This window comes from Hoplias malabaricus, chromosome 10 (genome assembly GCF_029633855.1).
Source record: "Hoplias malabaricus isolate fHopMal1 chromosome 10, fHopMal1.hap1, whole genome shotgun sequence".
Taxonomy (NCBI): domain Eukaryota; kingdom Metazoa; phylum Chordata; class Actinopteri; order Characiformes; family Erythrinidae; genus Hoplias; species Hoplias malabaricus.
In genome coordinates this window covers 7,547,274-7,559,671 of record NC_089809.1, presented here as the reverse complement: position 1 = coordinate 7,559,671, position 12,398 = coordinate 7,547,274, and the positions used below count along the sequence as shown (strand labels likewise).

At 40.3% G+C, this 12,398-nt stretch overlaps 2 protein-coding genes across 5 annotated transcripts in view; one reads left to right on the top strand and one right to left on the bottom strand.

Moving 5' to 3' along the window:
* Window positions 1-155: 155 nt before the first annotated feature.
* c10h1orf43 (chromosome 10 C1orf43 homolog) lies at window positions 156-5,200 on the bottom strand. 2 transcript variants are annotated; one of them, XM_066682727.1, is made up of 7 exons: window positions 4,978-5,200; window positions 4,306-4,407; window positions 4,019-4,127; window positions 3,872-3,925; window positions 2,956-3,116; window positions 1,542-1,600; window positions 156-1,003 (listed from the first exon to the last, which is right to left on the bottom strand). In XM_066682727.1, the coding sequence occupies exons 1-7, from the start codon at window positions 5,062-5,064 to the stop codon at window positions 796-798; spliced, it is 780 nt and encodes a 259-aa protein (XP_066538824.1). In that variant the 5' UTR covers window positions 5,065-5,200; the 3' UTR covers window positions 156-795. The 2 variants fall into 2 exon arrangements, with proteins under 2 accessions (XP_066538824.1, XP_066538825.1); XM_066682728.1 differs by lacking the exon at window positions 4,978-5,200 and adding an exon at window positions 4,577-4,677.
* Window positions 4,609-12,398, top strand: part of si:dkey-92i15.4 (serine-rich adhesin for platelets) — a 23,560-nt gene continuing 15,770 nt past the window's right edge. The window contains exons 1-3 of one of the 3 annotated variants that reach the window (XM_066682726.1): window positions 4,609-4,732; window positions 5,507-5,547; window positions 7,037-7,116. The gene's annotated coding sequence lies outside the window, so the exon portion shown is untranslated. Of the gene's footprint in view, window positions 4,733-5,506; window positions 5,548-6,863; window positions 6,895-7,036; window positions 7,117-12,398 lie in introns of those variants that run through there. The other 2 variants (XM_066682724.1, XM_066682725.1) reach the window with 2 other exon arrangements.

The window sequence follows — 12,398 nt, the reverse complement described above, 5'->3', positions numbered from 1 at the left end:
GTGTTGCGCTGGTACGAGTGGATCAAATCATACCTGCTCTGTTGTGGTCCTCTGGGGTGTTCTGATATTTGAAGAACAGGGTAAAAATGGGCAGAAAAGATGGACTCTAGATAGATGAACTACCCAAGTGCAATTGATAAAGTAAACAATGAGTGTAAAAATAAAGAAGGTGGTGGGTTTAATGTTTTGGCTGATCAGTATATACACACTCATCAAAGCTAAAATAATTCTCAGCGTTGCTTATACAACTGTCTGCTCAGGGAGAGAGTTACTAGGTCTGTCTCAGAAAATAAATGACTGCTCAGCACTTTCCTGCTGTGTATTTCTGGAACAACACAATCATTTACAAAGTGTTATATTTCCGGTTTATGTTCCTTGGATGATAGTTGTTTTCTTACTGTTCCCTCCAACCACGTGGCTTTGACAAAGGAATGCAGAGAACTGTTGGCAGTGGGTTTTTTCCTAATATTTAACAATGACAAACAGACAAGCAAGTATTACATTAATGCTATAAAAGTGGACATTTCCAGTGTTTATAGTTCACAGCTCATAGTTCTCTGTCCATTTCGAAGCTTTAGAGAAGCTGAAGGGCTGTCCAATCCGTCCAAACTGTAAAAGCCAGTGAGGATTCAGAACTCTCCGATGATACATTCTTTAAAAACCCATTTTGTATCTTGGGGTTTAATGTGAAAACACTGCAGAAAATGGACAAAGCCCCTGAATCCATTACGGGGTTTGTGTCCTTTTTCCTCAGTTTTTCTCTCTTTCTCCTGCTTCCACTGTCTGATCTGATTTCTACAGTGTGCTCTCCAGGGTGTTGTAGTTGTCCTTGAAGTTTTTGAGCTCCAGGAAGTGCTTGGGCCTCTTGCTGCGCTGGCCTGAAGAAGGCAGGTATGTGACCTGGATGGTGGAGGCCGAGGATGGCCCGGGGGAACTGGTCAGGTCTTTAGCTGCAGACTGGTGCTGCTGGTTAAGGCTGGTGGAGCTCGAGTGGACTTTTACACTGGAAGAGAGAGAGAGAAGACATGAAAGAGGTGTAGTTTACATTTCACCCCCTAGTGGTCAGAGCTAAAACTGAAATTCTGGTGCGCTCCTGAAAAATTCTCAGTTTTAAGGGGTATATAGCCCTCGCCCTCTGCCCCATCCCTCTTTCCCAATGAGAACAGAGGCACCCCTACTCCTAGGTGAAATACAAGGGTATGGCTAATGAGTGAAATGGGATTAACCCTTAGTGGTATGGTCTAAGCACTGCTGAACATATGTTGTTGAAAGCCCAAAGCGTTGCTGCTGGACAGCCTTGACTTTGAGCTTACATTATCAAGCTAAACTGAGAAATCCTGCACTGTAGAACTCCACCCTGATTTCACCTTCTCAGTTTCTAACACTGAGTGATAGCAGGAGTCTTGGTTAATGAATGGAACTGGCAGTAGCTGCATAGTGACAACACAGACTGAGTAATATACTCAGACTCTACTGACAGATAACAGTGGGGCAGAATGTGATTGTATGAGGAACAGAGGGATAAAGAAGTCTGTACTTACAGAGCAGCCAATTCATTCAGATCCTCTTTGTATTTAAGATATTCAGCTTCTCCAAACACCTGTAGAAGATAAACAACAGCTTATGTACATCTTTTTCAAATCATCCATTTTTTATCCTGAGCTTTTTCCATCATAGGCCTTAAATGTATTACTTAAATGTGTGTGTGTGTGTGTGAGAAGAGGGTTACAAGGAATAACTGCAATCTATTGTAGCAGAAGGTTTAGAGGTATTAAAACTGTTGATTATTAAACAAAGTCTTCTGAAACAATGTTTTAGACAGATGCCCTTCTTCAGCTGAACAAGCAAATGCTTCTGAGACTCTAAGGGATCGGGGCTGGGTTCACACAAAAAAAAAAAAAAAAAAAAAGAAGAAGAAGGATCCTAAGACCTTTATGAGAATGCTTTTAAATGCAATTCTCGAACAAATCTTAAGTTCTCAAATAATGTCTTATAATAATCTTATTTTCTTTGTTGGCACTTTGTAATGAAGCCTTTCTTGCTGCATTTAACAGTTAATAAATACCATGAGCCTCATTTTTGTGGCTGTGATAATTGTGATTTAACATTTATGTCCAAATTAACAATAAATATAAGAACAATCTCCAATTTTAATCTTGTTAAATTAGACATTACTGAGAGTAATTTAGCTCTTTAAAATTTATCCTTTTAGAGGTTTACCTCTCAACTCTCAGACAAGTGTGAGACTTTCGTAAAGTTATATCCATAAACATATATTTCCAAAGAATACTAGTGTTTTTTAGAATATTTCTTAAGGGACAAGTTCAGTAAAAGAATGACATTTCTTAAAAAGTTATTTGAAGAATATATATTCATCTTAAGTTTGAAGTAAAGGAAAAAGAGAAAAAACTAAATCACATTAAAGAGGAATTTCTTTCTTAAGAAACGTTTGTGAATCTGGTCCCAGATCAGTAAGACAGCGCTGTTCTGTTTCTTTGGAACTTTTCCTGTACTGTAAGTGTCGGTGTTGATATAAGATCTCTAACAAAAACTGTACAGATGTTATCAGTGTATGAAACCTTGATCCGATGTAAACACCAGGTGGTGTTTTCCTGTAAATGTCAAAAACTGGAAAAATGTAACTTGAAAGCAAGTTGTTAACCCCTTATTGTTTGCTCTTAATGTTTTACTGATCTGCCCCTGTTTTTTCTTCCAAAATGAGTGTTCTCCCTGTGTCTGCGTGGGTTTCCTCCCACTTTCCAAAAACACATCCTGGTAGGTTTACTGTGTTAAAAATTGTCCATGTGTGTGGTGCCTGTGATGGACTGGTGCCCTGTACAGTGTGTAATCCTGACCCAGTGATTCCGGGTGAGCTCTGGACCCAAAGAGACCCTGATCTTGATAAGTGATTAAAGACAATGAATGAAGAGTGCATGAAGACACGTATTTACACACCCCAGTGCCATGGCGAGCATTGTGGTAACCCTCCAGCAGGCGGTAGATGAGGCTGCTGTGGCTGGTTTTAAACCAAGTGTTGCGCAGCTCCAGCAGCCAGCTCCTGAACCGGCGTCCAGTCAAAGCATTCGCACTGCGGCCGAGCTCCTGCCATATTACGTCTGAGAAAGAGAGAGAGAAAATGGTAAGAACATTACTGCACACAGCTCAGTTTTAAAACGGGACTCACAGCAGGTTTTTTTTTTTAATTATCGTTCCTGTGTTTGGAGAACAAAATTCATCTTCATTATTCATTATGTTCTCAAATGATGCTTGTTTACTCTGGAATTTCAAAAACTGAATTACAAATTGGGGCGGCACAGTGGCGCAACAGGTAGTATCACTGTCACACAGCTCCGGGGATCTGGCATTGGGGGTTCGCGTCCCGCTCCGGGTGACTGTCTGTGAGGAGTATGGTGTGTTCTCCCTGTGTCTGTGTGGGTTTCCTCTGGGTGACTGTCTGTGAGGAGTTTGGTGTGTTCTCCCTGTGTCCACACAGGCTTCCTCCGTTCCTCCCACGCTCCAAAAACACACGTTTGTAGGTGGATTGGTGACTCAAAAGTGTCCATAGGTGTGAGTGTGTCATTGAATGTGTGTGTGTGTGTGTGTGTGTGTGTGTGTGTGTGTCACCCTGTGAAGGACTGGCGTTCCTGCCTTGGGCCAAGTGATTCCGACAATGAATGAATGAATAATTGAAAAAAGAATCTTATGATACATATACATTTTCTTCCCAATTCATTTGGTATGATACATAAACCTTGTCAAACTGCCACTAGCACATCACTGGTACTCAAGGTACTATGAGTGGAACACCAATTGCTCGAAGTTGTTATACTAGTCAACAGATGCATAGTGATGGGGAGAGGGAGGGCCATACCTGTGTCTCTGATTGCATCCAGGGCTTGCATTCTGTACAGGTAGTTATAACAGCCTTTAAAAAAGAAAAAAAATCATTAGGTTTTGAAACATCTTTAAAACATCCAAAACATTCTATTTTCTTTAACACAGAGAAATACTTTCTCACCGTTCTGGCCACGATGCCTCAGCCTAACATCGTCCTCCGAGAGCAGCCGTGGCTCATAGCGAATGTCATTCACTTTAGACAGCCGAGAATCAATCTCTTCTCGAAGACCCTGTGAAAGATTCACAAAAAGTGTGTGTGAGTATTTAATGTAATTACACTCAATCTGTAAAACATATGATCAACTCAAATTATGGTGAAATTTCAGAGTTCAAATTGCACGAGTAGAATGACACCGTAAAGTCATTGATTCACATCTATAATTACAGAACTTTAGCATGTCCTGTTACCTTTGGAGCATTATGACCCAGTGGGGCATGTGGTCCTCGCCGGGATTTCATAGCAAAGCGCATGATCTGCCTTTTCACAAAGATGAACAGTAGTACAAATACCTAAAAACATTAACAAGCCCAACAATTAAACATTACAATTGTTTTTATAAATGATCAAGATACCACCACATTGCTGGAGGGTCGTTCAATCGGTGCTGCTTGAGTTTTTTATTTTAAATACCCTTAGTGTCACTGCTGGACTTGGAGTAGTCCACTAATAAATATCTACCAGCCAGCAGGGTCCTGTCTCCACTTCTGAAGGACTAGAGGACGACCTAGGTTTAAAAACTCTAGGCGCACTGCTGTGTCTGATCCACTCTTACCAGCGCAACACCACGTCACTGGCAGTACAGCACTGAGCCAACAGCCACTGGCATCATAGGCGGTAAACCGACATAAGAGGCCAACTTCTCTTCTTTCCAATATTCACATTCAGAACGTATCGTTACTTTATTTAAGGTGGAACGGAGAATTAAGAGATATAACTTCAGATTTCTCGAGGCGCTAGAATATGCAGTGCCATTTAAGGGGGAACAGACCATTAGAAAAACAACCTAGAAGAGGTTTATATAGATATGTATATGTGTATTATTAGCATGTGGTTTACTGATTTAAAAGGAGTTCTCTTACCAGGCTGCCATAGGCCATAACTAACACCACATTCACTCCCGAGAGAGCTTCAGTTCCCATTGTAGCCGAGTTTCCTGTAACACTCATATAAACTGATCTATCTGGCCAACAGCGGCACTTAAACTTTAAAAAGTGTTAAAAAAAACAGCTCCACTCCCCTCTATGTTGACAAACAGTGAAGTCCATTTCGAGGATGAATCGTTCATTTGAGCCGACTCTTCTAAATGTGTCTGGCTGACTGATTCATACGTCGAAATGAATCCAATATTTCTTGTAATTTTGGATTAGTCTCTCACATATTTTTTCCTCATAAATTAAAAAATTGGTTCAATATATTTGCACATTTCTATCAATTATTTAATGAAATATGTGACTAAAACCATAATTAAATGCTACTGCAGAATCGATTCAGTTGATGCTTGAGTTGGTTTTATCCAAAGCTAGATTAATCGGTTCAAATGAACAGTTTGATAGAACCGGTTCGGCAAATGATTCAGTCACATGACCTGTTTTCTTCATCTCTTCTTAGGGTGCAGTACCGCCAACAAGTGGACTGGAGGAGTATTGCAGGTAAACTCTGACAACATTCATATCTGCTTTTAAAAGATGTACGACAGCAGTGCCACACTGGCGCTTTTAATTGAGGGGTTATGATATTAGAAATAACAAATGTCAGTAATACTAGAGTTAAGAGGAAATCGAACGAGAAAAATCCATTCAGTTAGTAGCAGCTCACACTTGGCTTTTCCCTATTAATTTGCTAAACAAGAACATTTTACTAGTATAAAATATTCCACACATTGGAACAAGTTGTTTATCTGAAATGTGCAATATTAGCTGTATATATTAGTTGAATTCAGTACTCTTGGGAAAATATTAATATGTAGGAATAACTTCATAGATACTTTGTGTTTTCATATCTGTAAGTGAATGTAGCAGCAACCATAACCTATACCATTGACCCATTAGCAACACATACCTTTTATCACCACAAACTTGAACTATAGACCTATACCACAGACCTGTGTTAGCACCATAAACATGTTCCTTAGACTTCTTAGAGACTGTCTAGTACCACAAACCTGTTGGTATCAAATACAGAACTGCAAGAACTATAGGCTTGTAAACATCAAATTCTGGTAGCACAATATATGTATTAGCACCAGGAAAGTGCACTACAGACCTCTAAACACTATAGAGCTATACCATGCACCTGATAGCATCATAGAGTGTGCCATAACAGTAAAGAAAATGTGACTATAATGCATGCCCCTTGCAAAAACTGAAACTTCTATTAATGCTGGTGTTTTGAGCTAGATTATATGTTGTGTGGACTTGCACCATATGACTTCTAGGTTTCGTATTAATGTATTTCTTTTAAACAGCTCACTTTGTTGAGTTTAACAGTATTGAATATCAACAGAAAATGTGACATTATTCCCTGCTAGATAATGCATCATAATGTTGTGATTTTTGGATCTTTATATGATAATCACAATCAAAACCAACATCACAGTCAAGTTGAGGGGGGAAAACATGAAACCGTTTCATCAGTGTGACATATCAGTGATGAAATATCTTATTTTGGAGTCTGATATGCTACCACTATGACTATGCTGGTTTACCAGCTAGTCCAGTCCAGACCAGACCAGCATAAACCACTTTAGCTGTGGGTTGTTTTTTGTTCTTTCCCCAGCAGGAATCAAGTGTATTTCCCTATTTCTTGCTGAGTTTTCATTTCAGTTATAACCGATCACACTTGTTTCATTTTCTTGAAAACCTCAAACTAATTTCCGCTGCTCCAGATGGCCGGGCTACAGCAGAGAAGTTGTCGGGTGCAATGACACAGCACCGGCTGAACAGTTTTAAGCCAACATCGCAGGCCTTCATGCTTTGTTTTCCTTAAAGACATAATATGTATGTATGTATATGTGCATTTATTTGTGCATTGTCATAACTGATCACAATTGTACCTTGTTTGCATTTCATTTTGCATCTCTCTCTCTTTCTCTTTTTTTTCCCTCTCTCTCTCTCTATCTGTCTCTCCCCGTTGTGGTAGAGCTATTCTGCAACTCCAGGAAGCTGAAACGTGTGCTTTTGTCTTCAGAAACAGTTTCTGCCACAGACACATCCACCCAGGTAATCAACCTTAAAAATGCTACTCAGTGTTTTTAGCAAAATCATTTTAAAGAATTTAGAATTATATCCAAAAAGTGATTGCATTTTTATGAGAGAGAATCTTATTATTATAAAGGCAAATTTCCTTGAGATTATGCAACATAGACTTAAAAGAATTTTCAATGGTGGTTCCAAATTAGCATTGCAGTTTAGGCTTAATTAACGTATCAGAAACACACATTGGCTCAAGGGTTCGCAAGTCCAAGAAAATGGCAGAGAAAAATCTTGCTTAGTGCATTAGCCAACTTTCTATGTATATACTGTATATGTTATATGTTATATACAGTGTATCAGTTGTTAGCAAATGGCTTGTATATTTGCCAACTCAATATACACTAATAGATGCATGATAGATTAATTTCTACATTTGTAGCTAACTCAATATTTAATGAATTTTTGTTTTTTTGTGGAGTGTTGAGATGCTGTTAGCTTTATACAAATTAGTTATGGTTTGCTCTGAGTTCATCTGAATTAGCAGTGTATCTGTTGTGGAGGCTCTGTTTTGCTTTACCAACCACACTTATTTTTTCTTTCAATGTTTAAATATTTGGATCTTTCAGCTAATTTTTTGTATAAAAAAATATATAATTCCCAGAAAGTGATTGCGAAACCAAAGCACTAGTTGCATAATTAGGTTATTTACAGAAATCATTTCTTGAACAGTTTTTAAAACATATTTTTAGTATAATCATTAACATGTGATGATAGTGTTTAATTCAGAAACGTTAATTAGACGGTGGGCTGAAGAGCACAGAGGAGAGCATCTGTACCCTCCGCCCAGCAGACTGAGATTTGAGGTTACGAATTGTGGGTTAAACCAATGAATATTAAAATTTAAATAACTTAATACATCATGTTGCATTGGTATTTTGAAAAGATATTTTGCATATATTTTTCTTTGAGGTCCATTTATAATCTGAGGTCCACAACAGGACAATTTTCACACAGTGTGTATAATTCACACAGAGATTATAAACTCTCATTATCCCTTAGAGTTTAACTGTGTCACTGTCATTAATTTGCCACTGTTTCTTTAAGACTTATTATTATTATTATTATTATTATTATTATTATTATTATTTTAACCCTTTGTCTAACCAGGCAAGTCATTAACAACAGCTTCATATTTACAATGACAGCCAGGAAAAAGGAAGAGTGTCTTGAAAACACACTGAAACATAAGAACAATATAAAACATAAAAAAGTGACAAGAAAGAACTGGATAAATGTATCCCATCTTAATATTTGCTGTGAGTCCTAGCCTTTGGCTGCCGCTGATTGAAATGAAGACAGACCAAAGACTATATGTGTTTTAGAGTGTGGCAGCTCGAGTGTTATAAGCAAAATATGACAGTTGTATAGCGGCTGTCGACAGATTTTAGCAGTGTTTAAACTTTTATTGACTTTATTGAGAGCTGTGCCAGAGAAAACCCCATTCATTTGATTGAGGTTTATGGTACATGTGAAAATGTGCCCTTGTGTAAAGGCTGTAGATGCTTGAACGTCACAAGACACATGTCTAAACAAAGAGGCAAGTCACCGACAGTATCGAGTGTCTGAGAGAACACATGTAAAGAATGCTGCTATGCTGTGCAGGATTAACTGGTGTGTTTACAAACGATAAAGGTATGAAAGAGATCAATACGTGTTTTGTTTTAGTTTGTGTTTAGTGTCAATGAGAAAAACGTGCCTTTTCATGATCTGCCCATGAAACGTATCTTGTTGAAGGAAGGGTAGAGTTGACTTCCCTTTTTCACATCACTTTTGCATAACACTAAACAGTACAAGTGTCTGTTAGCTGACGGAAGTTAGTGTTCTCCTAGTCTCACATTGCCAGAGTATCTTGGAAGAGTCTGGTACCTTTTTAATGTGGTCAAGAGCTGCCTACAACAGAAGGAAAAGAAATTTGACTGACACGCAAAAGGACTAATCACAAGTCTGATATTCTGGCATGACGTGTAGAAGGAGGCAGTCTTTATGATTCTCGTTGGACCAACAGCAGAGCCAGTACGAAACTATACACGAAAGTGTATACACGCAGATATAGAGACAGCCAATTGGAAAGCAACTGGCCGAATCCTGACAGCGAGGCCAGATTTGTGCACTGAATGTATCAAGACTCTCCATCAACTTGTGGGCGGAGCTTGTGTGCCTGCGACTAGTGTTCTAAGGGTAGCTAGATAACAATGTTCAAGCTAATGGGAGAGATTTGTCATAAATGTATTTACTTATTTTTATTAGATTTTTAAACAATTAGAAATTTATTGTGGGCGGCATGGTGGTGCAGCAGGTAGGTGTCGCAGTCACAAAGCTCCAAGGTCCTGGAGGTTGTGGGTTCAAGTCCCGCTCCGGGTGACAGTCTGTGTGTAGTGTTGTGTGTTCTCCCTGTGTCTGGGTGGGTTTCCTCCGGCTGACTGTCTGTGAGGAGTATGGTGTGTTCTCCCTGTGTCTGCGTGGGTTTCCTCCGGGTGACTGTCTATGAGGAGTATGGTGTGTTCTCCCTGTGTCTGCGTGGGTTTCCTCCGGGTGACTGTCTGTGAGGAGTGTGGTGTGTTCTCCCTGTGTCTGCGTGGGTTTCCTCCGGGTGACTGTCTGTGAGGAGTGTGGTGTGTTCTCCCTGTGTCTGCGTGGGTTACCTCCGGGTGACTCTGTGTGAGGAGTGTGGTGTGTTCTCCCTGTGTCTGCGTGGGTTTCCTCCGGGTGACTCTGTGTGAGGAGTGTGGTGTGTTCTCCCTGTGTCTGCGTGGGTTTCCTCCGGGTGACTCTGTGTGAGGAGTGTGGTGTGTTCTCCCTGTGTCCGTGTGGGTTTCCTCCGGGTGACTGTCTGTGAGGAGTGTGGTGTGTTCTCCCTCTGTCCGCGTGGGTTTCCTCCGGGTGACTGTCTGTGAGGAGTTGGTGTGTTCTCTCTGTATCTGCGTGGGTTTCCTCTGGGTGCTCCAGTTTCCTCCTACAGTCCAAAAACACATGTTGGTAAGTGGATTGGCGACTCAAAAGTGTCCGTAGGTGTGAGTGTGTGAGTGAATGTGTGAGTGTGTGTGTGTTGCCCTGTGAAGGACTGGCGCCCCCTCATGGGTGTATTCCTGCCTTGCTCCCAATGATTCCAGGTAGGCTCTGGACTCACCGTGACCCTGAACTGGATAAGGGTTACAGACAATGATTGAATGAATGAATGAAATGTATTGTTATTTATATTCTGCCTAGTTTTAATGAACTACAAATACATAATTCAGCTAGTGTAGAAATTTGGACTAATAACTCAACATTATATTATATACACCAATTGGCTCATTCTCAGTGCTGCAGTGACACTGACTTGGCAATGAGTGGTTTGCATTGGGAGTGGTGGATCAGACACAGCAGTGCTGCTGGAGTTTTTAAACCCCTCAGTGTCCCTGCTGGACTGATGAAATTAATCCACCAAACAGAAATATGCAGCCGGGAGTGGGGGGGAGAGTCAGTGGGGAGTGATGCAAGAGTAATACAAGTGTGTAAGCCAGTGATTCTCAACCCTGGTCCTGGAGGCACCCTGCCCTGCACATTTAGTGCTTTCCCTTCTCCCAACACATCTGATTCATCTACCAATAAATAAGTTAATGAACAAGATGTTTCAGATTGCAGTGGGTGTGTTACACACACCTCTCTCTCTCTCTCTCTCTCTCTCTCTCTCTCTCTCTCTCTCTCTCTCTCTCTCTCTCTCTCTCTCTCTGTCTGTCTCTCTCAAATTCAAGTTCAAGACGTTCTCTCTCTCAGGTTCGATGCCGTCATACACTCACTGAGTCACTCACACCTTCACACCAGTGGACAATTTCACCTGCCAATTCACCTGCTGACGTGTTTTCAGACTGTGGTGGGGATCCAGAGCACCTGGAGGAAACCCGTGCAGACAAGGGGGGGTCACGCCAATCTCCTGTAATTTAAATATATATTAATATTTACTCACTTTCCCAAACAACATGCAGCAGAATACAAGCCAATGCAGACAGTGTTCCTGTTTTGAGGCAGTAACAACCGCTGCTGTTGTGGGAAGGCTTCAGGCTCATTGTTAGAACATATCTGTGAGTGTTTGATAGTATTCAGCCACAAGTGATTGGTCTATCTATCTATCTATCTATCTATCCATCCATCCATCCATCCATCTATCCATCCATCCATCCATCTATCCATCCATCCGTCTATCCGTCTATCCATCCATCTATCCATCTATCCATCTATCTATCTGTCTATCTGTCTATCTGTCTATCTGTCTATCTGTCTATCTATCTATCCACGCTGTTCTTTTTCTGCCTGTAATGTGTGCATTGAAAAATCATAATAAATAAAAAAGAAGTGGTTCTTCTATGGCATCACTCTAAGAATCTTTTATAACACCTTTATTTTTGTGAGTGTAGGCGATAGCCACATTACAGTATCCGACTTCTTGTTATTATGCAAGGGATCTCTTACGAGACGTACACTTAGTTTCCTTCTTGATATAAATAAAAATATGAGAGAGAGAGAGAGTTAACTCCAAAAGCCCTTTATTTAAACATTGTTCAACAGGCGTTTTGCTAAGACATATCATTATGTGTGTGTGTGTGTGTGTGTGTGTGTGAGAGAGAGAGAGAGAGAGAAAGAGAGCGCGAACGAAAGAAAGAAAGAAAGAAGGGAAGTCAAAGGGAAGGTGTAACAATGAGAGTGGGAGGGTGAGGGTGAAGATGAAGAACCAGTCAGACAAGTTTACATTACAAATGAATAATAGTAAAATACAGAAGGAATGAGAGAGAGAGAAAGAGAGAGAGAGAAAGAAAAAAAAGAGGACTTTGAACACCTGCGGTCTTCCACGGTAAGCCAGCTTTCTGTTGAATTTAAACTCGTTCGGTTGGTAGATGGTGGTTTGCTTGAATTGGTCCATTATACCCTTGTATCTGTTTATTTTCTGTAACCCAAACCTCACCTGTTCTCCTACTTCGGTGCCTACGTCAGGTGCATAGTAAGTAGTTATATTTCCTCAAGTAGTGCATCTTCTTAAGAGGTTGTACCTTCTAATACTGTAATACTTGTCCTGCTGCAGTATGTTAGAGGGTAAAGCAAGGTACGTTTTACTCCGTTGCATCCAAACGTTCTCGCATCGGGACTGATCCCTTGGATTTCGGTGAATCTTAGAAAAGCAAAGGTGGTACATACACTTAAGTACCATCTCAGTAGTATGTACACGCTCAGAAAAACTCTTACTGTGGTGGTACATATTCAGTACCTTTAATTGT